Source organism: Neoarius graeffei, chromosome 25 (genome assembly GCF_027579695.1).
Source record: "Neoarius graeffei isolate fNeoGra1 chromosome 25, fNeoGra1.pri, whole genome shotgun sequence".
NCBI lineage: Eukaryota > Metazoa > Chordata > Actinopteri > Siluriformes > Ariidae > Neoarius > Neoarius graeffei.
In genome coordinates, this window is record NC_083593.1 from 21,890,721 (window position 1) to 21,918,535 (window position 27,815).

General features: G+C 40.7%; 1 protein-coding gene across 4 annotated transcripts in view; it reads right to left on the reverse strand.

Annotated features, from left to right (window-relative positions):
• Window positions 1-266: 266 nt before the first annotated feature.
• sparta (spartin a) overlaps window positions 267-27,815 on the reverse strand; it is a 53,685-nt gene continuing 26,136 nt past the window's right edge. For 2 of the 4 annotated variants that reach the window (XM_060908285.1, XM_060908283.1), the window contains exons 8-9: window positions 24,479-24,669; window positions 7,232-7,564 (exon numbers count right to left, since the gene is read on the reverse strand). In XM_060908285.1, coding sequence (XP_060764268.1) covers window positions 7,416-7,564; window positions 24,479-24,669 — 340 coding nt within the window. In that variant the 3' untranslated portion in view covers window positions 7,232-7,415. Of the gene's footprint in view, window positions 823-7,231; window positions 7,565-24,478; window positions 24,670-27,815 lie in introns of those variants that run through there. The other 2 variants (XM_060908286.1, XM_060908289.1) reach the window with 2 other exon arrangements.

Consider the following 27,815-nt stretch of genomic DNA (forward strand, 5'->3'; position numbering starts at 1 on the left):
AGGTCTTTTGAAGCTAATATTGGTTTTAGCTTTCCAATGTTTCTCAAATGATAAAAATAGATGCAATAGTATATCTCTCTACATTTCCATTCCTTAATCTGGATCTGCTCCCAAATTGTATAGTTTATTCTTTGGCTCTTGCTCCACCTTTCTACCAATTTTTGTGGAAATCACTTGAGTAGTTTCCAAGAAATTGACGAACAAAAAATAAAAAAATTTGCTCTAGCTCGCAATGTTAACAGGATAGAAAAAAAAAACATTCCTGGATCCTAGATTTTGTGTAAATCTGTTGAGCTCTTTTTATGTAATCCAGCTGACTCACAGACAGATTGCCCCGAAAACATAACCGCTTTTGTGGAGGTAACAAGTGCATTTATGTACGGCTTCCAACGAAGCATGTACTATTATACACCTTGGTATATAATAGTTGAATAATAAAAATATATCAACAAATCCCTACTTTGTTTCTGACTTAAACAGATCCAGTGTGATGAGGGCTCAATGTTAGCCCATGGACACCAAACAACTCCAAAAGACTGAACAAAGAAAATGGCTATGTATTTTGTGTGAGTAAACATTTGTTGTTGCATGGTGGTGCAATGGTTAGCACTGTTGCCTCACAGCAAGAAGGTTCTAAGTTTGAACCTCATAGCTGACGGGGGCCTTTCTGTGTGGAGTTTGCATGTTCTCTGCATGGGTTTCCTTAGGGTGCTCTGGTTTCCTCAGGGTGCTCTGGTTTTGTCCAAAGACATGCAGATTTGGTACAAGTACCCAGCCACTGGGGTTGCACAAGCCAGTGCATATTTAGTGCTGGTCCCAAGCCTGGATAGATTGAGGAGAGTTGTGAGGGCAAAACCTAAAAGGATGTAAAAACCTATAATCTGCTGTGGTGACACTTAATGGGAACAGCTGAAAGAAGAAGAAACATTTGTTGTTATATGCTGTGTTGTGGAAAAGATTCATTACATTGAACTGTACCTTTGAAATAGCCTAGTAATTATAGAAGAGTACAAGAACATAGTAGAAGAATAGGCTTTTTATGAAAAAAATTCATTAAAAAATAGAAAGTGCACTAAAATCCAAAAACATGAGGTGTGTCTCATTCTGTGAAATCAGTTATACATTTCTGCATTAGTTTGGAGTTGCTGAGTCACATGGCCTGGAAGCTTTTGTTTATTTGTCACTGATACAGTAATTTATTAATGGTCCCAAAGTAAAACGGGTGTGTTTTAAAGCAAGGGCCCCGTGGTGATCTATGCGTCCTCTCAATGCTGACAATCGGTGAAACTGAGGAGGAAGATGCCACTGGATCGCGGTTGAATGTCTGTCAAATATCCAACCTAAAACTATCTTCACCTTGGTCAAGCTCCTGATCTCGTGGCACTGGGTGTTTAGAGGACACCATTAAAATGCCTCAAAAAAGGAAAAGAGTGACATTACCCACCTGATTTCAGCATTGTACTACTATATGGGAGCTATGAAATGTAAACCACTCCAACTAACTCCTGCCACCCCACACAGATACATTGATTATCTGAATTTCGTAGTTTAGAATGAAATCAGTAGCTCATAAACAGTACATGCCTTCCACATTTAGTTAACTTCATGTTTGTAATAAACATGTATGAATTTTTCTAATAATAATAGTGTGATTGGGCCATTAGGGACCAACTTCAACTTGTCTGTCCTGTGGGGAGAGCAGGGAGACTTGGGACAGTTTGTATTCCCATTAATTAATTTAATCTAATCACATAACTCTCAACCCATAAGCAAAAGCTGTAAATCTTACTAATTTTTTAGATTTTTGTCAGGCTTATGTAAAGGTCTTATATAGCTGGAATCACTTCACAGTAGATACCGGAAGACAATTTTGAGCCTTCCGGGGGTCAGCCAGCACACATTCTGGGCCCTTCTATCAGAATATGTAAGAGCCGTGGAGCTACCTTGACAACCGAGATGGCATGGCTTCCATCCCCGGGAAGTTTGGTTGTGTTGAAAATGGCCATGGGTCAAGCGCTAGATAAATTCATCTGTCACAACTGTGAAGGCATCTGTGAGCATCCTTGAGGCATACACGAAGTTTATGTGGCCTACTGGGGGTTACCATAGAATTCCGTCACCACCATCGAGCTCGAAATGTTCACAAAACAACATTCTGCAGAAAGTGAAAAGTTTGCCTAGGGGGTGTGGCTCATTTCATCTTGCCATGGCTATGCCATACAGCAGTCATGAAAACCGTACTTGCTGCCATCATTGCCGTCAGGCCATACATTGTTATATGGTGCTGCCGCCATAGGTTTTACCAGCATCTTCCATCGCTACTGTCATAGCTACCATGGCTTCATTTGCATATTTACTGGATATTTGCTGGAATGACCATGGTAGTTTAAATATAAAAGATTTTGATTTTCGAGAAAGCAGGACTCCAATATGTAAAGCAGATTTCTTTTTCTAACTTTTCTCCTCTGTGCAAAAAGATCCGGATAGATGCTGACCTTGTTCAGTGTGAAATATTTCACACTTTTAAATTGTTTTCCTTTTTAAAATAACTTCTATTAAATTGTGCTTATTTGCTTGTTTCCTATTTATTTGTGTTTGTTCTAATGCATATGTGATGTGCTCTCGGCTGTGATGTGCTTTATACTGTAGATTTCAAAAAAGCATTTGACAGTATACACAGAGGGAAAATGATAATCCTTCAAGCCTACAGCATCCCAACGCGACTTCTAAACGCGATTCAGGAAATGTACACTAATACTAGAGCAAGAGTACTTTCTCCAGATGGAATAACAGAAGAATTTGAAATAAAAGCTGGAGTGCTACAGGGAGACACCCTTGCACCATACCTTTTTGTTATCGTCTTAGATTTCACCCTGCGACAAGCTATTGATTACCATAGTGAAGGTCTGGGTTTTACCATCACACCCAGACGCTCCAGTAGACACCATGCAATTACCTTAACGGATCTTGACTTTGCGGATGACATCTGTCTACTCTCCAACACACTAGAGGAAGCACAAAAACTACTGCTAAATGTAGAGTCAGAATGTAACAAAGTTGGTCTACACCTAAATGCCAAAAAGACTGAAGTAATAACAACGAACATCCCCCAGCCAACCCTTCCTCTTAAGACAAGAGAGGGACAACAACTTAAGGAAGTGGATGACTTCAAATATCTTGGGGCATGGGTAAAATCTTCTGAGCAAGACATAAAAGTTAGAAAAGCACTAGCATGGAATGCAATGAACAAGATGAAAACAGTGTGGACCTCCAATCTCTCCAGAGATTTAAAGCTTTCCTTCTTTAAAGCAACAGTTGAGACAGTTCTCCTTTATGGTTTGGAATGTTGGACTTTGACAAAACATCTCGAGAAATCCTTGGATGGAACATATACCAGAATGTTGCGTACAGTGCTCAATGTAAATTGGCATGATCAAATACCTAATGCCATTCTATATGGTGATCTGCCACGTCTAAGCAATATAATTGCTAGTAGAAGAATGGGCGTGGCAGGTCACTGCCAACGGCATGAAGAGCTTGTTACCAGCAAAGTCCTCCTGTGGGAACCCACCCATGGGAGGAGAAACCAGGGGCGGCCCATTAAAACGTTTATTGACATCCTTAAATCTGATGCCGGGGTTGCCACCCTGAATGAGCTTGCCACGTTAATGATGGAAAAATGTGACTGGCGTGGGAGACAGGAGGCTCGCCTGAGGGCGGCCTAAGTAAGTAAGTAAGTAATGCATATCTACCCATGTATTAATTTCTACATTTTTATTCATTTATTATTTATAATCTTGCTCTTGCCATGAATATAGCACTTGATGCTGAACATGGTGTTAAAAATTAAACACTTATCCGAACCTTTTCGCTCTGCGCAGCTCCTGGACGTGTTTCATGAACAGCTCAGCTCCGGAGGCAGTAAGTGTTTTATCAGGAGATTTAAAAGTGATGCTTCAGTATAGTTCCAGAACATGATCTCTTTTATCTTCCCCAATTTTTAACCCTGATATTATACAGCATTAATGGAGTTTGTTGTCTTTCTTTCCTAAAGGTTAAGGGAGGATTCTTGGAGTGCCTGTTTGCACTCATCAGCCTGTGGGACGTGGACGTGCGGGAGCCTGCAGCAGGACTGTACTTCACAGTGCTTCTTGTAAGTGATAAATATCTTCTGATGCCACAATACACAAATTCTCAGCATTGTATCTCTAACTCATTGACACTATGTTGAATTTTTGTGTATGTGTGTGTAATTTGTCAATAGGATCAACTGATAGTGCTTTTTGAAGCACTGTTTTCCCAGCCAGTGGAACTCTACAGCAACCCAGCAGTGTTATCCAGTGCAGTTTGCCATCTCATCGTTCAGCATGTCCAGCAGACAATGGACACTTTGGAGAGGATTTGAGCAATGTCCCTCTGACACCCAAACGCCCCTCCCCCCTTCACGCTTTTATCTTGCTTGGTGAACACTTTATATTATAGAATGTTCCTTAGTTCCTGCTACCTCTTTTACATTAATTTTAATTAGTTAATTAATTAGACCCAGGGGCGGCACGGTGGTGTAGTGGTTAGCACTGTCACCTCACAGCAAGAAGGTCCTGGGTTCAAGCCCAGCGGCTGGCGAGGGCCTTTCTTTGTGGAGTTTGCATGCTCTCCAGAGTCTGCATGGGTTTCCTCCGGGTGCTCCGGTTTCCCCCAAAGACAGTCATTCAAATTCTGTAAAGCTGCTTTGTGACAATGTTTATTGCTAAAAGCGCTATACAAATGAGCTTGACTTGACATGCAGGTTAGGTTAATTGGTGGCTCTAAATTGACTGTAGGTGTGAATGTGAGTGTGAATGGTTGTCTGTGTCTATGTGTTAGCCCTACGATGACCTGGCGACTTGTCCAGGGTGTACCCCGCCTTTCGCCCGTAGTCAGCTGAGATAGGCTCCAGCTTGCCTGCGACCCTGTAGGACAGGATAAGCGGCTACAGATAATGGATGGATGGATAATTAGACCCAAAAGATTCATTTTTTCTTCCTCTGTTGCATTTCATATTTTCTCTTTTCCATTACTACTTTTCCCTACATTGCTCAAGCTCTCCATGAGTATTAATTAGTTTTGCTATTTTTAATGAACTTAATATTTTAAAAATCTCTTTTTTCATTAACAGGTCTGCAAGAGAACCCAGGATTGAATCACCAGTATGACATCATCGCTTGTCCTATTCCAGTGGCGGCTGCTGGTTTTTAAAACAGGGGAAGCCCATTTTACGCATTCATCGTAAAACCTGTAGGCCGGATATCAAAGCATAGAAAGGTGTGCCCCATTAGCATAGTGAACTAGACAACCCTACCTAGTGGCAGAAAGTATTTTTGCTTGTACCATACATTTCATGTTATAGTCTGGCTTGCCAGGCTAGTGCCTCCTATCCTTAATCAAAAATATCAAACATCCAAAAATCACTGGCTATTCAACGAAGAGCCTTGAACATCATACTCTGATATGCAACACAGAGTCTTTAACACAACACCCAGCTGTGCAACACATCCTTGAACATCTTCTGCAACACAGTCTGGAAATTCATAACCAGGTAGGCTATGCAACACACAGAACCTTGAATATTATACCCAGGTATAACCTATAACACAGAGCCCACCATTCTCTTAACATTACTGAACAATATACACACTTCAGATTCATGAACATTATATGATGCACACTATTTATACACAAATTCTGCCCTCCGCTCCTTTTCCAGAAAATGGTCTGTGACCCTGTCATACTAGCTGGTTGTGCTTTCCAGAGACTTCACCAATTTCTGTTAGCAGCTAGCACTGCAGATCCCAATAAGGCTCAAGCTAGCCTACAACCAGATTGAACTACAAATGAAATAAACGAGTGAATTCACGAATGATCAAACTGATAGAATGGATGAAAGTTAACGGAGCACAACGAGTAATATTTACATTTATTTACAGAGTAATGTACAGAGACATCAATGAGAAGAAACGTTTATATGAAAAGAAATTCGGACAGCACTTTGGCACACGACTACACTTTCTGATCATGCGCTTACCGTGTTCCTTGCCGACACCGAAGTACAGAGCCCACCCTCCTCATGTCTTTCAAACACTACCTCCAATAATCCTTCATCAGCCTGGCTTCTTGTCCCTCCCACTGTCTCGTTTAGTCCCAGAGAAGCCCGGCTTCCCTGGAAGTGACGATTTTGTCGATTTTAACCAATAACAACTAGCCGAAATTGGCTGTTCAGAGCCCTCTCATAGACTGCAACAGATACCCGGCTGCCAGTCCATAGAGCCCATTGAAATAAGAAAGGTTACAGCCAGTGTTGTCAGATTGGGCGGTTTTAAGTGCATTTTGGCGGGTTTTGAACATATTTTGGCTGGAAAACATCAGCAGTATCTGGCAACGCTGGTTACAGCCTGGCAGCAAAGGTGATTCTCGTAGCGAACTGCAAGTTCGTCAGACATCACTCAAATAAGTTACAGGATAGTTATGAACGTAAATACAATCTTAGGCATATATTATGTTATGCAAGTTATTGTTTTAATGAGAATTCAACGTCATAGAGGCCGCAGTTTGGGGAGAGAATTTTAGGGGAAGCTCGGCTTCCCTTGTTGTCTCTGAGAAATCGCCCCTGTCCTATTCCTATCTATAGCTTAATGATCTTAAATAGGTAGCAACTGTAAATAGTCTTGTTTGTAAATTAACTTGTTCCATAGTGCTTACATAGTTCAGTTCAATAAAGGTTTTCATTTGCTCCCATTGCTGCTTCATTCTGATTATTTTTAGTCATCAATATACGTATATATAATGTTCCATTAAAAAGCAAACCAAACACAAAAGGAATTTCTCACAGATCCTTTAAAAAAAAATTTAAAAAGTCAAATAACTTTGACTTTTATTGTCAAAGTTATTTGACTTTTTTATTTTTTTTAAAGGATCTGTGAGAAATTCCTTTTGTGTTTGGTTTGCCTTTAAAAAATAAAAATAAAAAAGTCAAATAACAAATTTCAGATATTTATAGCCTTGGAAAATTTGTTGATGGCCTCAAACTGTCAAAACTGGCAGAATCCCTGTGAATAGGGATGTGAACAGGAATCTGTAACAGTAAGGTTCACTTCTGAATTTGCATATTTATTTTATTCAAAGTGCTAAAGAAATACATTTAGTCATACTTGTGTATGAGATATACAAAGTATAAAATGTAACTGCACATTATTCAATTAATTTTAAAATGTTAAGCTACGTTTTCATGACTATTATAAAATTACATTGTTAATGTCGAAGTTGAGGACAATGACCATGATCTGCTGTTTCTATAGAACTGTGATGTTCACTGACACCATTTCTGTTTCACCTCTCTTCCAGCTTGATGTGTCAGTCAGTGAGCAGGATGACACAGAACATCAGGATGATCTTTCAGAATCACTCCAACAGTCCCAGACACCGCTGTCGAGGCCTGGCACACCATCAGCTGGTACATTACATCCTGCCTCCCCTCTTGAATGGTTAGATGAAGGAGCTGTTGAGGAAACTCCTTCACCTGCCCCATCAACTGCCAATGCAAGGGGACATCAGAATCTGACATAAAGCAGCAGAAGCTTGTTGTTTTAAAGCAAATGACAGCAAAACTTGATGCTGACCCAATTCCTGATGCATTCACTACATTTATAAATCAGGTAGCATCTGAATGAAGGCAACTACAAGCCCCAGCAAATCTAACTAGATTGAAAAGGAAGATTGTGAACATGACATATGATACTCAAGACACTGAAAGGAATAGATCCTCCTCCTCACCTGCACCAGCAGCACTGTACACATTCCAACCCATCATTCCACCACTGCCACCAATACAGTCCCATCCTCAGTACAGATTTATCATCCATCCATCCATCCATCCATTATCTGTAACCACTTATCCTGTGTAGGGTCACAGGCAAGCTGGAGCCTATCCCAGCTGACTATGGGCGAGAGGCGGGGTACACCCTGGACAAGTCACCAGGTCATCGCAGGGCTGACACATAGAGACAAACAACCATTCACACTCACATTCACACCTACGGTCAATTTAGAGCCACCAGTTAACCTAACCTGCATGTCTTTGGACTGTGGGGGAAAACGGAGCACCCGGAGGAAACCCATGCAGACACGGGGAGAACATGCAAACTCCACACAGAAAGGCCCCCGCCAGCCACTGGGCTCGAACCCAGGACCTTCTTGCTGTGAAGTGACAGTGCTAACCACTACACCACCGTGCCGCCCCAAATTTATCATCATGTTCCTAAATGTTACATCTGCATTCTTGACCTCAAAGCTCTTCTGAAAACACAATAAAGCTATGATCCAAATGAACACCTGTGAAAAGCTGTGCCTCTTCAATTTTGTTGCATTTGTTTACAGTATCTGATTTGTCTTTTACAGGTATTTTTATACTATATGTGGATTGCTGTTTATTTTTTAATTTTTCCACTGTAGTGAAAAGAACACTTTTGCTTTTTACATTGTGTGAACAGAAGTTTGTATTTATTTTACTGTTGTAAAAGAAATAAAAGCAATGCAGACATTGTAGTGTTAGAAAAATAGTTGTAACACTGGTTGGAATCTGTACAGTAATGTGCAGGATATTACTTTATATACTTCATGTTATTTTATACACCTTGTCAATAAATGTTTAAAACAATGTTTACAAAAATTCTGTACATGAAGTTGAAACAATTATATCACAGAGTGTACACACTTGTGTATACTGTATCTTGAAACTATACAAGACATCCTGTATCAAAGATGTTGAATTATTATTATTATTATTAATATTGGGCGGCACGGTGGTGTAGTGGTTAGCGCTGTCGCCTCACAGCAAGAAGGTCCGGGTTCGAGCCCCATGGCCGGCGAGGGCCTTTCTGTGTGGAGTTTGCATGTTCTCCCCGTGTCCGCGTGGGTTTCCTCCGGGTGCTCCGGTTTCCCCCACAGTCCAAAGACATGCAGGTTAGGTTAACTGGTGACTCTAAATTGACCGTAGGTGTGAATGTGAATGGTTGTCTGTGTCTATGTGTCAGCCCTGTGATGACCTGGCGACTTGTCCAGGGTGTACCCCGCCTTTCGCCCGTAGTCAGCTGGGATAGGCTCCAGCTTGCCTGCGACCCTGTAGAACAGGATAAAGCGGCTAGAGATAATGAGATGAGATTATTAATATTAATTTACAGTGGTGCTTGAAAGTTAGTGAACCCTTTAGAATTGTCTATATTTCTGCATAAATATGACCTAAAACATCATCAGATTTTCACACAAGTTCCAAAAGTAGATAAAGAGAACCCAGTTAAAAAAAATGAGACAAAAATAGTATACTTGGTCATTTATTTATTGAGGAAAATGATCCAATATTACATATCTGTGAGTGGCAAAAGTATGTGAACCTTTGCTTTCAGTATCTGGTGTGACCCCCTTGTGCAGCAATAACTGCAAATAAACGTTTCCGGTAACTGTTGATCAGTCCTGCACACCAGCTTGGAGGAATTTTAGCCCATTCCTCCGTACAGAACAGCTTCAACTCTGGGATGTTGGTGGGTTTCCTCACATGAACTGCTCGCTTCAGGTCCTTCCACAACATTCGATTGGATTAAGGTCAGGACTTTGACTTGACCATTCCAAAACATTAACTTTATTCTTCTTTAACCATTCTTTGGTAGAACGACTTGTGTGCTTAGGGTCATTGTCTTGCTGCATGACCCACCTTCTCTTGAGATTCAGTTCATGGACAGATTGTCCTGACATCTTCCTTTAGAATTCGCTGGTATAATTCAGAATTCATTGTTTCATCAATGATGGCAAGTCGTCCTGGCCCAGATGCAGCAAAACAGGCCCAAATCATGATACTACCACCACCATGTTTCACAGATGGGATAAGGTTCTTATGTGGGAATGCAGTGTTTTCCTTTCTCCAAACATAACATTTCTCATTTAAACCAAAAAGTTCTGTTTTGGTCTCATCCATCCACAAAACATTTTTCCAATAGCCTTCTGGCTTGTCCACATGATCCTTAGCAAACTGCAGATGAGCGGCAATGTTCTTTTTGGAGAGGAGTGGCTTTCTCCTTGCAACCCTGCCATGCACACCATTGTTGTTCAGTGTTTTCCTGATGGTGGACTCATGAACATTAACATTAGCCTATGTGAGAGAGGCCTTCAGTTGCTTAGAAGTTATCCTGGGGTCCTTTGTGACCTCGCCGACTATTACACGCCTTGCTCTTGGAGTGATCTTTGTTGGTCGACCACTCCTGGGGAGGGTAACAATGGTCTTGAATTTCCTCCATTTGTACACAATCTGTCTGACTGTGGATTGGTGGAGTCCAAACTCTTTAGAGATGGTTTTGTAACCTTTTCCAGCCTGATGAGCATCAGCAACGCTTTTTCTGAGGTCCCCAGAAATCTCCTTTGTTCGTGCCATGATACACTTCCACAAACATGTGTTGTGAAGATCAGACTTTGATAAATCCCTGTTCTTTAAATAAAACAGGATGCCCACTCACACCTGATTGTCATCCCATTGATTGAAAACATCTGACTCTAATTTCACCTTCAAATTAACTGCCAATCCTAGAGGTTCACATACTTTTGCCACTCACAGATATGTAATATTGGATCATTTTCCTCAATAAATAAATGTCCAAGTATAATATTTTTGTCTCATTTGTTTAACTGGGTTCTCCTTATCTACTTTTAGGACTTGTGTGAAAATTTGATGATGTTTTAGGTCATATTTATGCAGAAATATAGAAAATTCTAAAGGGTTCAGAAACTTTCAAGCACCACTGTACTTGTATAGCAGTTAAAAATGCTTACTTTCCAAAAATAACTGAGTGATTCTATAGTTTGGGATAAATTATATGTCCATTGATGAGAATTATATTTATTCTAACTATTTTCCTCAAAAATATCATATTTTACATACTTACGGAAAGCATGTTATAATATCACACAAGCATTCTGTGCATCCTATGTGTAAGTCCAGTGCACTTTGGCATGCGCACCTAAAGGACTTTCAGGCGCACTCTGGACTGTGCACGTGCCGAGCGGACTCTCGCACGCGCACTGTTAATGACGCACACCTGCACATGATTAAAGAGTAATACATGCACCTATATAAATACTGCTTAGACGCACGCTCGGTGCGAAGTATTATGCGACATCAGTACATATTACGGAGCCTTATTTCCTTTGTCTGATTCCTGTGCCTGTTCCTTGTTTACGTGTTTCTCTCTGCCTGTGATATTCCGTTTGTGCCTCGCCCAACCCTTTGCTCGTTTTATGGTTTTGATATTGCTTGCCGATTTGGACTTTTTACCTGTGTGTATTTTCACTATTATTAATAAATATTCTTCTGCACCGCCTCTTACTGTGTCCTGACACTGTGTTAATAATAAATATGTTTAATAATCTTATGATTATTAGTAGTATTATAATCCTATGAGCCGATGTTTAAAAATATTCCTAGTTTTTCACCAAAATATTTTTATTCTGCAAGTACTTCTTTTGTGTTTTTCAGTGCACATTACACACAAAACAAGTAATAGGGGCCTTTCACTGACATTACAGACTTTTATCATGCAGCGTCGGCCATACTGCCAGGCAAACAAAGAAATATAGCCGCGACAGTTAATAATGAAAAAAATTGAGACGACTGCCATCAGTACAATCTCTGAAATGATTAAAAATGTATTTTATACCAGCAGATCCCATTACATCCAAAAGCTGAAATATGCAGGCATCGCAGAGCCATATAATTTACCCACAAATGTACAGTGCTCAGCATGAGTACATTTTACACTTTGAAAAGTAAAAATTTTAAACAATATCTCAATGAACACAAACAATTTCCAAAATGTTGACAAGACAAAGTTTAATATAACATCTGTTTAACTTATAACGGGAAAGTAAGGTTAATAATATAACTTAGATTACACATTTTTCAGTTTTACTCAAATTAGGATGATGCAAAATGAGTACACCCCACAACAAAAACTACTACATCTAGTACTTTGTATGGCCTCCATGATTTTTAATGACAGTACCAAGTCTTCTAGGCATGGAATAAACAAGTTGGCGACATTTTGCAACATCAATCTTTTTTCATTCTTCAACAATGACCTCTTTTAGTGACTGGATGCTGGATGGAGAGTGATGCTCAATTTGTCTCTTCAGAATTCCCCAAAGAAAATCATTTCTTTACACCACAAAGGTGAAGGCTACAAGAAGATCAGCAAAGCTTTACTTATCAGTCAGAATGCTGTAGTAAAAGTGGTACAAAAATTTAAGAAAGATGGAACTGCAGCCGTCTCACAGAGACGTCCAGGTCGTCCACAGAAGTTAACACCTCGACAGGAGCGTCTTCTGATGAGAAGGGTTGAAGAAAATTGGCATGCAAGTTCACTGCAGTTATCTAAAGAAGTAGAAAGCCAAACTGGGGTGACTATTTCCCATGACACAATAAGGCGTACACTGCAGAGGAACGGCATGCATGGATGCCATCCACGAAAGAAGCCTCTCCTAAAGCCCAGGCACAAAAAAGCCCGCCTTGAGTTTGCCAGGGCCCGTGCTGACAAAGATGAAGACTACTGGGACTCTATACTCTGGAGCGATGAGACCAAGATAAATGTTTTTGGAACAGATGGCTTCAAAACTGTATGGCGTCGCAAAAGTGAGGAATACAAAGAAAAATGCATGGTGCCTACAGTGAAACATGGTGGTGGCAGTGTCCTTATGTGGGGCTGCATGAGTGCTGCTGGTGTCGGGGAGCTGCATTTCAATGATCGCATCATGAATTCACAGATGTATTGCTCTATACTGAAAGAGAAGATGCTACCATCACTCCGTGCCCTTGGTCGTCGTGCACTTTTCCAACATGACTAAACACACATCTAAGGCCACTGTTGGATTTCTGAAGAAGAGCAGGGTGAAAGTGATTCAGTGGCCAAGTATGTCTCCTGATCTGAACCCAATGGAACATCTATGGGGAATTCTGAAGAGACAAGTTGAGCATCACTCTCCATCCAGCATCCAGTCACTAAAAGAGGTCATTGTTGAAGAATGGAAAAAGATTGATGTTGCAAAATGTCGCCAACTTGTTCATTCCATGCCTAGAAGACTTGGTGCTGTCATTAAAAATCATGAAGGCTAGATGTAGTAGTTTTTGTTGTGGGGTGTACTCATTTTTGCACCACCCTAATTTGAGTAAAACTGAAAAATGTGTAATCTAAGTTATATTATTAACCTTACTTTCATCTCATCTCATCTCTCATCTCATTATCTCTAGCCGCTTTATCCTTCTACAGGGTCGCAGGCAAGCTGGAGCCTATCCCAGCTGACTATGGGCGAAAGGCGGGGTACACCCTGGACAAGTCGCCAGGTCATCACAGGGCTGACACATAGACACAGACAACCATTCACACTCACATTCACACCTACGGTCAATTTAGAGTCACCAGTTAACCTAACCTGCATGTCTTTGGACTGTGGGGGAAACCGGAGCACCCGGAGGAAACCCACGCGGACACGAGGAGAACATGCAAACTCCACACAGAAAGGCCCTCGCCGGCCACGGGGCTCGAACCCGGACCTTCTTGCTGTGAGGCGACAGCGCTAACCACTACACCACCGTGCTGCCCCCTTACTTTCATGTTATAAGTTAAACAGATGTTATATTAAACTTTGTCTTGTCAACATTTTGGAAATTGTTTGTGTTCACTGAGATATTGTTTAAAATGTTACTTTTCAAAGGGGGTGGACTCATTTAGGCTGAGCACTGTACAGTATGTATTTTGTTCACTGCTCTCAGTGTGTGTGTGTGTGCACGCGCACATGTTCACTGCTTCAGATGGGTTAAATGCAGAGGATGAATTTTGCTGTGCTTGAGTGTATGTGTGACAAAAATAAACGTTTCTTCTTCTTAATTTACCCACAAGCATAGTTAGTCCACTTGAAAAGTGTTCGGCAAACCAGCTAGTGGATTTGGGACACTACGACATCCTGAACTATTTAGTATTTGGGACTTCTAAATACACCAGAGAGATGCTAAAGACATACAAAAGTACAGATGCCTACCAATATTTCCAAGTCAGATTTTGTGCTGGAATGTGATGGGAAATTCTTGATAAAGCCAAATCAACAGTGTCAGTACATAACAAACTTGCTGCTAGTCTAGCCAAGTATCCTGTATGAGGATGAAGCTTATTTCATTCCTTCTTGAGGATGGAACTGTTTTGTCGAGTCAGGTTTTGGGTAAACTAACATTTTTCTACAGTTGTACCAGCATTGTGTGTTCATACAGTTCATATGTTACAAGTTTCTATAATAAATAAAAATTAAACATGTAGGCCTAGGTATTTTATTTTTGTTCCATGTCTCCCAACATAACGTCCCATGTTTCCCCTCAATGTCTCATGTCTCCCCGCAAAAAATAATGACAAAAAATGAAGTCTGAAGGCCAGTGTATGTGACAAGCTGAGAAACTAATGTTGTGGTAAGAGGGTAGAGTAAATCATCTCTAATGCAATACGAATGTGACGCTACCTGCAAAGAATTTCACACAATCTACAAAAGCTGAACACTTGTCCCAAGCCTCCTTGCTCTCCCCTACAGCTTTTGGAAAGGTGCAGACATTCTCTCCATTTCCTGTCGTTTATTTTTTCCCATTGAAATGAATGGAGTTTCAGAATCAAAGTTGTCCTGCTTGGGCACACTTCATCAGAGAGCCACCAAACTTAATTTGAGACCTAAGACCAACTCACCCAACACATACATCAAAGCAATTATGACCCTCACTCATCTTTTTCTTGCTTTTCATCCATCCATTTTTCTCCCATTGGCAGCAGTGCATTTTTGGCCCCAAAGAAATACATGGGGTTTTGGAATCAAAATCTTCTTGCTTGGTCACATTTCATCAGAGAGCCACCAAACTTCATTTTTATTAAAATTCATACCTCAGACCAACCACCCCCCGCCACCACCACACACACACACACACACACACACAGCCATCCATCATGAGCCACAATTGTCATTTTTTTCTTGTGGCAATGCAGGTCAAGTATTAATAATTGACACTTGGTGAAATACAAAATGGTAATCAAATTAGATCGTGGTTTAGTGATTGTTATTAGATCATCATCAATATTTTCTTCAAGTTTCTGCAAATTTAACAATATTAGCTAACATTAAAGACTGATGGTTTGAACACTATCTTTCTGAATTTTTGTAATTGTTTGAAAATATTTCTATCTATCCAGCAAACTCAAGGAAAATTGGCTCATCTCACTGTTGTCAGAGCAAAGATTCATGTGGACTGTTTGCAGTTTGTTTGGTTTTTTTAACTTTATTTTGAGGGCTTATAACATGTAAAAAGCCTGCTGATACACCAGCGCCTTTCGGCTTCAGCAAACCTTCCTCAGGGTGTCAAACAATGGTACAAACAGAAAATGACCAAATAGCCTCGCCTACGTCAAAATAGCCTCATCTGTGCAGGTGATCTAGTGGCCACTATGGGCTCTCAAAAAATTAAAAAACAAAACAAACAAACAAAAACAAAGAACCCCCATCTTAAAAACTGTACGAACCCCAACATATAGAGCAAGAACATACAACAAGTGAATGATCCAATATCACCATGTCTGTTGATTATTTATACAACAATTACACAGACAATATAGTTCAGGATAGGCAAAATAATAATAATAATTAATAAAGAAGCTACATGGAACCATTTATAAATAAGCATATGCACATGTACAAGCTCAATGCACTACAAATGCTTGAAAGTGGATTCAAAAAAGGGGAAAAGACTCGATGTGCTCATTGAGCCCTGGATAAGTAAGGGTTTGAGCATGTGAATCTATAAAGTCTCTCGCTTAAGTTTGCGTCAAGCCCTTTCACCACATGAAACCTGCTCAGTTCCTGATATCTTTAAAGTACAGTCACTCCCCTGTTTGCACCTTTTCTAAAATATACTACACACTTTCCTTTGGCAAGTTTGTGACCAAATCTTTTATGGGGGTTTTTTTCTGGAAAAAATTCAATAACTTCCAAATGGATGAAATAATTGATCCAAGCCAGCATGGAACTTATTATATACCTTCTCTAGAATATATTACACTTTATTACTTTGGTAAATTTAACTGTTATTGACTTTACCTAATTTTTATTTGAAAAAAAAATTTTAATAGCTTTTAAATGGTTGAATGTATTGATATAAAACAACCGGTACAATATTCTGCACTTTCTGTAGAATGTAGAGTCATGGTAAAAAGAAAAGTACACCCTCCTTCAAGTCAATGCTTTTATTTATCAGGTCCTAAATAAGAATGGTGTGGTCCTCACCAATTTTTATAAACAAACAAATAACCTCAGGTGACAACAAAAAACAATATATTTTAATATGTAGTCTTTTTTTTAAGTAAATCAACAGTCAGAAACCGGGTGGGGAAATAATAAGTACACACTATAATTCATTAACATGTACGGTAGACCCACCTTTACCAATAATAACTTGAAGTAAACATTTTCTGTAGGAGTTTTTCAGTCCCTCACATCATTTTTAGAAATATTTTGGTCCACTAGTCATTACAACATTGCTTCAGTTCACAGTTGCTTGAGGGCATTCATTTATATCCAGCTCTCTTAAGATCTTGCCCTAGAATCTCAATGGAGTTGAGTTCTCGGCTTGACTTGGCCATTCCAACACCTTAATTTTTTGTTCTTTAGCCATTCAGATGTCAATTTGCTGGTGTACTTGGGATCATTGTCCTGTTGCATGACCCTATTTCATCCCAGCTTATGCTGTTGTACAGATGGTCTCACATTTGTCTCCAAAATATTATGCTATAAATTTCATTATTTTTCTCAAGGACAGGAAATTTCCCAGATCCTGTGGCTGCAAAAAAAAAAAAAAGCCTAAATCATCACCCCTCCACCACCATGCTTGACAGTTAGTATAGAGTGTTTTTGATGATATGCTGTGTTTGGTTTTCACCAATGGTGCTGTATATAATGACCAAACATCTCCACCTTGGTCTCATCAGTCCAAAAGATATTGTCTCATAACTTTTGATCAGATGTAACCTTGCAAAAAGTTATGCTGCCATCATCTTTTCGGAGAGAAGGGACTTTTTGCCTAGTGGTTCGTGGACACTTGACATCACACTGGGTCTTTCCAAAACTGAAACCTTCCCCAAAGTTGGAAGCACAAAATTTTCAAGAACGTCTTTGCATGTGGTTGCATTATGATTTCCTTTCACTGGAACTTAAGAAAGCCCTGCGATGATCTGGCAACATGTCCAGGGTGTACCCTGCCCCTCGCCCATAGTCAGTTGGGATAGGTTCCAGCTTGCCCGTGACCCTGCACAGGATAAGCGGTTACGGATAATGGATGGATGGAACTAAAGGACCCAGACCTGTCCCAGCATTACAACGTGCCTATGCACAAAATGAGATCCATAAAGACATGGTTTGCCAAGCTTTGAGTGAAAGAACTCAGGTGGCCTGCAGAGAGCCCTAACCTCAATCCCCTGAAAACCTCTGAGATGAACTGAAACACTGACTGTGCTCTAGGCCTCTTTAACCAGACATCAGTACTTGACCTCACTAATGCCCTTTTGGCTGAATGGCCAAAACCTCACAGCCACAGTACTAAATATAGTATTAATACAGCAATACTACAATAATCTATATAATCTGTTCCCTGGACTGGTGCCTTGTCATGGTGGAGCAGCTTGTGTATCCCAATGACCATGAGAGCTATGCTGGCAGGGATCTTGTACCCCTAGTAGCTGCAAGCAAGCCAGACAGGTTGAAGGTGAGGGATCAGATAAAATCCAGTCCAGCATGTCAGCCTGGCAGCAGGGGTTGGCATGCTGTGCATCAGGGCACCCTGTCTGCTGTTTTAGCATCTGTGTTGGCCTGTCTCAGCTGCCCGGTATGAGCCTTCAATATCAGCCAAGATAGTTGGGAAGCAATTGCGAGTGACAGATCCAAGTGGCACACAATGTTGAACAGTGGATATCAAGCCTCTCAGGAAACCTACATGTTATTTCTGCAGGACACTCCAAGCATCAAGCACTTTGTCACTCACGACATGGACAGCCATAAGATAAGAACTACTAGAATAAAATAATACTAACTATAAATGTAAATGTTTACCTTTATCTCTGCATAATTTATCTGAGAAACATCGGTCAACCACTGTGATATAAAGCACAGTTAATTATAGTAATAATGTATTAATTAGCATCAGCACTTCTAGGTAAAACTTAGTGAAAGCTATCAATTATGCTTTTATTTATTCAAACAAATTAATTACTACACAAATACAAATTACTTTTGAATATTGTAATAATTTTCATCAAAGGTATAGAACTTGTTCCTTCTTTTCTTATTCATGTGTCAGTGTAAAAACGTCATGCAGACAAACTATACAAATAATCAGTGACGAACTGTTACTATTAGAGCTGGGACTTTAACTCAGCCAAAACTTAGCCAGACACACCAAAAAAGCAACAGGGCAAAGGATTTTACAACTTTACAAGGGATTAGTGGCAGGCTGCTAGGTAGCTCCATTGTGTGTAGTTGTTGATGTTGATTTTAAAAGTAACTAAGTAAATTACATAGGGAAATGCATACTTAAGTACGAGCAAAAAATACTGTGTTCCATGTGTGGAAGAAGAGTCTGGAGACAGAAATCTTAGTTTCTCGATCGTTAGCCTGTGCTACTTGCTCTCGATGGCACTGGCTTGACCGTTTTATTAGTATTCTCTAACACTACTGATGGATGTTACACCAGCTGGAAGGTGACTTCACTGCTGCAGTGCCGGCGCTGGCTCACAGTTAAGCTTGTCTTGGCCTACGAGAATGCTGAGGGCAATACATTTTTGGTCCCTCCCACTACAAATCAAAATCTGATTGGTTAATTCATCTGTCAGGTCCTACATAAACATACACTGCCATGACCTTCTGTCCTGGTAATAAAGTCCTAACAAGTGAGCCAGCTCTAAACTCTTCTCAGCCTGGAGACAACAAACAAAAATATTTAATTGGATAACTCTTTTTTTTTATGTTTTTAGGACAGTAACTGTTTCATTTCTGAAGCAAATTTGGTAGAAAATGAGGCCAAATTAGAATTAGAAGAGAATAATTATAATGAAATTATGAAAGAATGAAAAATTTAAATATAACCTTATTTTATAAGGCTATTGTGGCACCGGGGGTGTGGCCAAGCGTCAGTCTGTGAATGGAGGACGGAGTCAGGGAAGGTGAGTGGTCGTATCGCTAGACCTGTTGTCAGTTAACGTGTGTTTGTTTGCGTGCCTCCTCCAGTGACCGTGCCCTATAAACGGAGAGTGAGAAGGGGAGGTCGGTGCCGAGGGCTTGATAGTAGCCTGTGTGCACGAGAGAGAGTTTGAGTTGTGTGCTGAAAAGCAACAATAAAGAAAATAATTAAGACACAAACAGCTGCCTCCCTCCTTAAGTATGCCCCTCCTCCCTCTCTCGGGGATTCCCTTGGGGATTTCCCGTTAGAGCAGTTGCGAGATGGGACTCTGCGGCATGCATTTGACCAAGTGAGAGTAATCGATGGTCAAATTCTCCAGCCAAATGTGACACCGGCCTTCCCCTATTTTGCTATTATCAAGGATAGGTTATACCGAGTGACGCAGGACACTCAAACTGGCGAAGAGATAACAGTTATTAATTCCAAAGAGCCACAGGGAACTCGTATTCCAGGCGGCTCACTTTAATCCCATGGTCGGACACTTAGGGCAGGATAAAACACTAGCCCGAATAATGGCCCGGTTCTATTGGCCAGGGATTCGCGGGGATGTCCATCGGTGGTGTGCGGCGTACCGCGAATGCCAATTAGTAAATCCTGTGGCCACTCCAAAAGTGCCTTTGTGCCCTCTCCCCTTAATCGAGACCCCTTTTGAAAGAATTGGAATGGATCTCGTCGGGCCATTAGATCGGTCAGCACAGGGATATCGCTTTATTTTAGTTCTGGTGGACTATGCAATGCAATAGATAGTTTTCACATGACGTCACAGAGTCGGGGATTCCCTAGTGGCGGCCATCTTGCGGGTCAAGCTTACCGTGCGGGTGACTGAGCACACATTGTAACGCGCGAGTACAAAGTCTTCAAAAGAACCCAAGCAGGCTATTTAAAGCTAGCAATGGTGCACACCTGTTGTATTCACGGCTGTCGTAATAGGTCAAATGATGAAGTCAAGCGGAGCTTTTATGGAATTCCCACTGTACAGGAGCACGAAGGCAAGCAAACAAACTCAGCATACAAAGGAGAAATCTATGGCTTGCGAGATTCAACCGCAAGGGTTATCAGCCTTCCAAACACAGCAAAGTCTGCTCCGATCATTTTATAAGTGGTAAGTTGTTTAAATAAACAATCAATTGTGTTTAAGTTTGTTTTTGGAAACCAAAACATCATGTGAACAATCTCTGGAGAATGCCTAACTGGAACCGCTGAGTGTACGTTTACATTGTAATGTACACTTAATATCGTTCGTTTGTCACGTTTCTATTTGACACTTGTCACTTCACTCATGCAAGGGTCATTTTTGAAAAACATTTTAGGTCTATTCTGTATGATTTGATTTGTGTTTGGGATGCAAACAGTGCGCCTTTTGGCGGATGCCGCCTGAATCGCGCAGATCCGATTTTTTTGGGGGGGGGGCGTTGGAGTATCTGATTATAATTTCAAAGTAAATTCTGTATTAAAATTACTAAATAAGCAAATCCGTTACAGTCCATGAAACAGGAAGTATAAGGATGAGAAAAAAACAGTTTAAATCGGAAAGCTGCGCACATTTGCGCAGCTCGAGCGGTGTGCAGGACTGCGCAAATGTGCGCAGCTTTCCGATTTAAACTGTTTTTTTTCTCATCCTTATACTTCCTGTTTCATGGACTGTAACGGATTTGCTTATTTAGTCATTTTAATACAGAATTTACTTTGAAATTATAATCAGACACTCCAACGCCCCCCCTAAAAAGGCGGCATCCGCCAAAAGGCGCGCTGTGAATATATAAAGTTGTATATATCAGACAGCCTTTAAAGTTTGATGAAGTCAGTTTCAGGCTTTGGAGCAGGCTTTGGCAGTTTCAGGCTTTGGCAGCCCTGCATAGTCACTTGAAAATGCATCTTTGTCCACTTCGTAGGGGTCAATTCCCCCAATCAAGGCCAGTTTGGCTGCATACCGTTGTCGTGAGATGTCGTCTAATGTATCTATATACTTCTGTTTGCTTGATTTTGCCGACATTGATCTTTATTTTAGAAAACTGACTATATAACTTCATAAATTCGTCCGAGATAACGTAGCCGGTAGTGGCGATGGTCCGTTTTGTTTGCCCCGCAAGATGGCAGCTGGGGGGGCGTTCCCCGGAATGCCGTGACGTCAGTGAAAACTATCTATACCCAGAAGCAGTGCCTCTCCGCAATATCTCAGCACACAGTATTGCAGAAGCGCTCTTCTGCTTTATCTCCCGGGTTGGGATTCTGAAGGAAATCCTGACAGACCAAGGCACTACATTCATGTCACGCACACTGCGCGAGCTGTATGGGTTACTGGGGATTAAGCCTATCCGCACCAGCGTCTATCACCCACAAACTGATGGCTTAGTGGAACGTTTTAATCGAACTCTCAAAAATATAATTCAGAAGTTCGTAAGCGAAGATGCACGTAATTGGGATAAGTGGCTCAAGCCCCTGTTATTTGCTGTATGAGAGGTTCCACAAGCCTCCACAGGTTTTTCACCATTTGAATTATTATATGGGCATAAGCCGCGTGGCATTTTGGACGTGCTATGTGAAAATTGGGAGGAGGGACCTTCACCTAGTAAGAACGAAATTCAATACATTCTCAACCTGTGCGCCAAACTCCACACACTCACACACTTAACCCAGGAGAATTTGCGGCAGGCGCAAGAACGTCAAATCCGATTGTACGACAGGGGCACGCGCCTTAGGAAGTTCACACCGGGAGACAAAGTACTCATATTACTGCCCACGTCGAGCTCCAAATTGATCGCCAAGTGGCAAGGGCCCTTCGAGGTCACACAGCGAGTCGGGGACGTCGACTATGAGGTGAGGCAAACGGACAGGGATGGGGCATTGCAAATTTACCACCTCAATCTATTAAAACGTTGGAATGAGGAGGTCCCCATGGCATTGGTGTCAGTAATCCCGGAGAAGGCAGAGCTGGGACCGGAGGTTCAAAAAAGAAAATTGACATCGCCCACCACTCTGGTCCCCTGTGGAGACCACCTCTCCCCGGCCCAACTCACGGAGGTAGCCCAGTTGCAGAAAGAATTTTCCAACGAGTTTTCGCCCCTGCCCGGCCGCACCCACCTCATAGAACACCACACTGAGACGCCCCCAGGGGTGGTAGTACGCAACTGAGCGTCAGTCTGTGAACGGAGGGCAGAGTCAGGGAAGGTGAGTGGTCGTATTGCTACACCTGCTGTCAATTAACGTGTGTTTGTGAGTCACCTCCAGTGACTGCGCCCTATAAAAGGAGAGCGAGAAGGGGAGGTCGGCACCGAGGGCTTGATAGTAGCCTGTGTGTGTGTGCATGTGAGAGAGAGTTTGAGTTGTGTGCTGAAAAGCAACAATAAAGAAAATAATTAAGACGCAAACAGCCACCTGCCATGCTTCTGTGCTCCCCCCACATCAGGGTCTCTCTACAGCTATATTCTGAGTTTCTTTCTGAATTTGCAGATTTTATCTCAGACCTGGTTACTTCCTTGACAAAGCTTTAGTTGTCAGAGATTTTGATATTCACTTCGATAACCCAGCAAACCCTTTGAAAACAGCATTTGTGCCCATTTTAGATTCAGTAGGGGTTAATCAGCGTGTCATAGGACCGACCCATAATGGTGGTCACACTCTCGATCTAATACTAACATTCGGATTAAATATAGAAAATATAGTCACAACTTCAGACTGTGGAAGTATCTCAGGAAGCAGAGCCTTTTCTTACAAAGCCCCACAGTTATGGAACAGCCTTCCAAGTAGTGTTCGGGAATCAGACACAGTCTCAGCGTTTAAGCCTAGGCTGAAAACATATCTGTTTAGTCAAGCCTTTTGTTAATAGGTGTTTATTAGGTAAAGGAGTAGATCTGGAGGGTCCTTAGGCATAGAGAGTTTTGGTAAACTGGGATGTTTGGATGCTGTCAGTCCCCCACTCACTTGCTCACTCGAGTTTGTTGACGGTGTAGTGGCCGGCTACTTTATGTCCCAGGGTGCCCCCATGCCTGTGTTACCTTCTGGCTCTCCCCTTTTAGTTTATGCTGTCATAGTTAGTTTTGCCAGAGTCCCTGCTTGCGCTCAGCACAAAATGTATACTGTTCTTACTCATCAGGTGACATCCAGCATACCTAACAACCTGTGGTTTTTCTCGCTCCCCCCTGTCTGCCCCTTTGAGTTACATGTGAATCCTGAGATCAAGATGCTGACCTCTTCTGCTCCTTGGACCTGCCTGATCCATCCTGATGCCCTATGTCTGGCTGGAGTCTCATCACATCGCTCCTGTGGAGGACAGCCCCATATGGACAGATGAAAGTCACACTTGGAAGACGCTCTGGACGCTTACAGTAATACTTTTATGGCTGAGTACTACAGTTGACTTGATAACTTTCGGACTGCAGTTGTCATGAACAGTTTTGCACTCAAGTTTCCATCAATGAAGAGTTATAACATCAACGAGACAGACCTCATGTTAAAACTGTTATCATCACATTGTTATCACCCAAATGAGGATGGGTTCCCTTTTGAGTCTGGTTCCTCTCGAGGTTTCTTCTTCATGTCATCTGAGGGAGTTTTTCCTTGCCACCGTCATCACAGGCTTACTCATTGGAGATAGATTAGGGATAAAATTAGCTCGTGTTTAAAGTTATTAAAATACTGTAAAGCTGCTTTGCGACAATGTCTATTGTTAAAAGCACTATAAAAATAAACTTGACTTGAAACTTGAGTATTTCCCAGAGATGTTGCAATATTGCAAGGGTTGTTTTGAAACAAGCTTCTTGACTGTTCAGAAGCTATTTAATTTTTTCAAAATAAACGTTCCTTGAAGTTTGGTGACAGTTAAACTAAAGTCAAAGTAAAGAGTGTAATATTTTTCAGCGAAAGTGCAGAAAATTGTACACATTGTTTTGGATCATGGCCTTCAACTGTTTAGAAGCTTTTTTTTTCCCCCATATCAAATTTAAAAGATAATAATTATTAAAATTCAGTAACAGCTCAACTTGCCAAACTAAAGAAGTGCATAATATTCTACACTGATTAATATTTTGAATAAGCTGAAAGCTGTCATCAAGGTAAAATGGTGGCTACTTTGAAGAATAGTGTATGCATGTGTGTGTGTATGAAATTTGCTTGACTGCTTTCAAATAGGCAAAGAAGCAAATAACTATTTTTTCTCACACTTCTCTCCCTTGGCTCTCTCCTCTGGGTTCATGGTTTGGTCTTCTGCAGTTAAGGTGTTTGATGTCTGCTTGCTTGCACACTTCAGTACAACCTTGAGGCCTAGCTTATCCAATGTGAATGCTGTGACTCCCACACTGGTCACTGACTGGAAAGCAGCGTCTGCAGCCTGGCTGGCTTGATCGCCATATCTTAATCACACACACAACCAAGACCAGGTCAGAACATCTACACTTTTTTTTTTTTAAGTACATTAGTGAACATGAGTGGATGACATTCCCTGTGTCTGTTTTTTAACACCCTTGTCAACTTTCCTTTGGATTTGGAAATTCATAACACTTGGGTCATGTCAAGGATTAACCTAAAGGGAATGCACTTTGCAAAGACAATGTTGGTTAAAGGAGACGTATCCCTTTTTCACAAGCTGACACAGTTCCCTAAGGTCTTAATGAAATGTCTGTGACCATGCTTTGGTCAAAATACCACCAGGATAAAGCATGACAGCTCCCTTCTCACCCTGTCTAAACAGCCCTGTTCACTCAGTTTGCTCTGAGGTCAAGTCTCTGTTCATTCTAACAGTGAGACATACACATTAACATACATACCCACATACTGCAAAGCATGAGTTTTCCAAATTACAGATGGAAGCAAAGCATATTTTCCCCCCAATACAACATGCTAACACTGCTAACCCCTACACCCATTTGCTCAGTTTACTCTCACATTATTCACAAGTGTTGATAAGTTAAAATCCATCTTGCAGACATTCAGCTAACAAACTACTCGTCTTAAGGGTAATGTGGATCCTGCAGAAAGTAATGCCAATAACTTTCTAGAAAATTTGCATACATCTATTATCATGGTTGGTCTTGATCCCTCTTTTAGGAAAAATTTTCTTTGCCAGTCCTGCATTGTACAGATAACAAAATGTATGTGCACAAGCACTGAAAATGTGACTCTCGTAATATGTCCCATTTAAGTGATTTTTTTTTTTTTTTGGCGAGTTGTCCATTTTCTTACAACTCCTCCAATTCCCAAAAAGTTGGGACACTATGTAAAACATAAATACAAACAGAATGTGAAGATTTGCAAATCATGGAAACCCTATTTCATTGAAAATAGTACAAAGACCAGTGGCATCGTTAAGCCCTATAACTTGGAGCTATAGCCCCAGGTATTTTTCTCAAAAAAAGTAAGAGATTAATAGAAAACAACTGACTGAAACAGATCAGAACTTGACTTGCAGCGTTTGAAGACGGTGGGGGAGGGGGGAATGGACATAATTGAGCGCTGCACAGTGTGAATTCAAAATTTTGGTAACTGCCAACAGAAGAACATTCAGAACTGGTTGGAAGATGACTTCAAAAAAACCAAATCTACTATTGTTGGATTTTTCAAGATGAAAACAGATGGTAAGTCATTGACCGTGGGTGTATATATAGAATGTGCCAACAATGTAACCTATCGAATTATGTTGATGCACAAAAACTGCTCTGTGTAGCCCGGTTATGTTGAATTTACAGCATCAGGTCTGTAGGATTAGTGTGTCAGACTAGCTCAAAAGTTCAAGTAGTTTAATGAATATCTACAGTGGTGGTCCATTTGGCCCGACTAAGTTTATTTAACAGGTCAACAACAATTGTTCATGTAGACACCAACAGTTACCCTGACATGATTTAATCATATGTTTTAATGCTACGTGTAGCCTACGCAGAACCAGCTGGCCTTTGGCATATTAGTCACATATAGGGATAAAATAGTTTTTTTGTTTTGCCATGCAATATTGTTATTTTTGTTGTTGTCCAGACACCAATAAATGAGCTGCTGCAGTCAACTGAGCCTGGATGTATTGGAAAAAATTGTGGGTTTTTGTGTGTGTGTGTGTGTGAGAGAGAGAGAGAGAGAGAGAGAGAGAGAGAGAGAGAGAGAAAGAAAGAAACTTGGAAGATATATTTATATGATCATAGTCTTGTGAGATGGGAGGTCATTTGGGATTTTGAAATGTTGTAATATAATAATGTAGCTTACAATTTGTCTTTGTGGTCCTATAGGAGAGATGTGAGTGAGAAATGATATTTTTTATTAAACTAATGAAAAATTTTACTAGTGATATTTAATAGTTTCCTGAGACATTATGGATGTTGATAACTTAAGGGGATAGAAACTGAAGTGAACTACATAAATTAAAAAAGAGCAGTGCAAAAATCAGTAATAAAGATGACAAACTTTAAATGGGTGTGGGTGATAATATTTCTTGTAAAGTATGTGTAATATAAATAAATAAATAAATAAATAAAACCACAACATGTATACGGTATAAACCCTGCCAATGCATTGATGCCAAACTCCCTTAAAAAATACAAGCAGCAGGAAAACTTCCCCTGGTCTTTTTAATAGCTAGAAATGCCCCTGACAAAGACAACATATCAAATGTTGAAACTGAGAAAAAAAAATTAATATATGCTCATTTTAAATTTGATGTCAGCAACACATCAGAAAAGTTGGGACGGGGCAACAAAAGACTGAAAAAGTTCTGTAATGCTAAATAAAAAAAAAAAAAGGTTTTTTTATTTTTAATTGTTAATTGGCAAAAGGTCAGTAACATGGTTGGGTATAAAAAGAGCATCCCAGAGAAGCTGAGTCTCTCAGAAGTAAAGATGGGGAGGGGTTCAGCACTCTGTGAAAGACTGCATGGGCAAACAGCGCAACAATTTAAGAATAACATTCCTCAATGTAAAGTTGCAAAGAATTTGGAGATCACATCATCTATGGTACATATTAAAAGATTCAGAAAATCTGGATTAGAAATCTCTGTATGCAAGAGACAAGGCTGAAAACTGACATTGGATGCCTGTAATCTTCAGGCCCTCAGGCAACACTGCAGTAAAAGCAGACATGTGTCTATATTGGAAATCACTGTATGGACTCAGGAACACTTCAGAAAACCATCGTCTGTGAAAACAGTTCATTACTGCATCCACAAATGTAAGTTAAAACCATATATAAACAATATCCAGAAACACTGCCACCTTCTCTGGGCCCAAGCTCTTTTACAACGGACTGAGGCAAAGTGGAAAACTGTCCCAAGGTCAGATGAATCAAAAGAAGAAATTCTTCTTAGAAATGATGGACACCACGTCCTCCAGGCTAAAGAGGAGAGGGACCATCTGGCTTATCAGTGCACGGTTTAAAAGCCAGCATCTGTGATGGGGTGCCTTACAGCACAAGACATTGGTAGCTTGTACATCTAGGAAGGCACCTTTAATGCTGAACAACATATACACATTTCAGAGCAATATACCACCATCCAGACAAAATCTTTTTCAGGGAAGGCCTT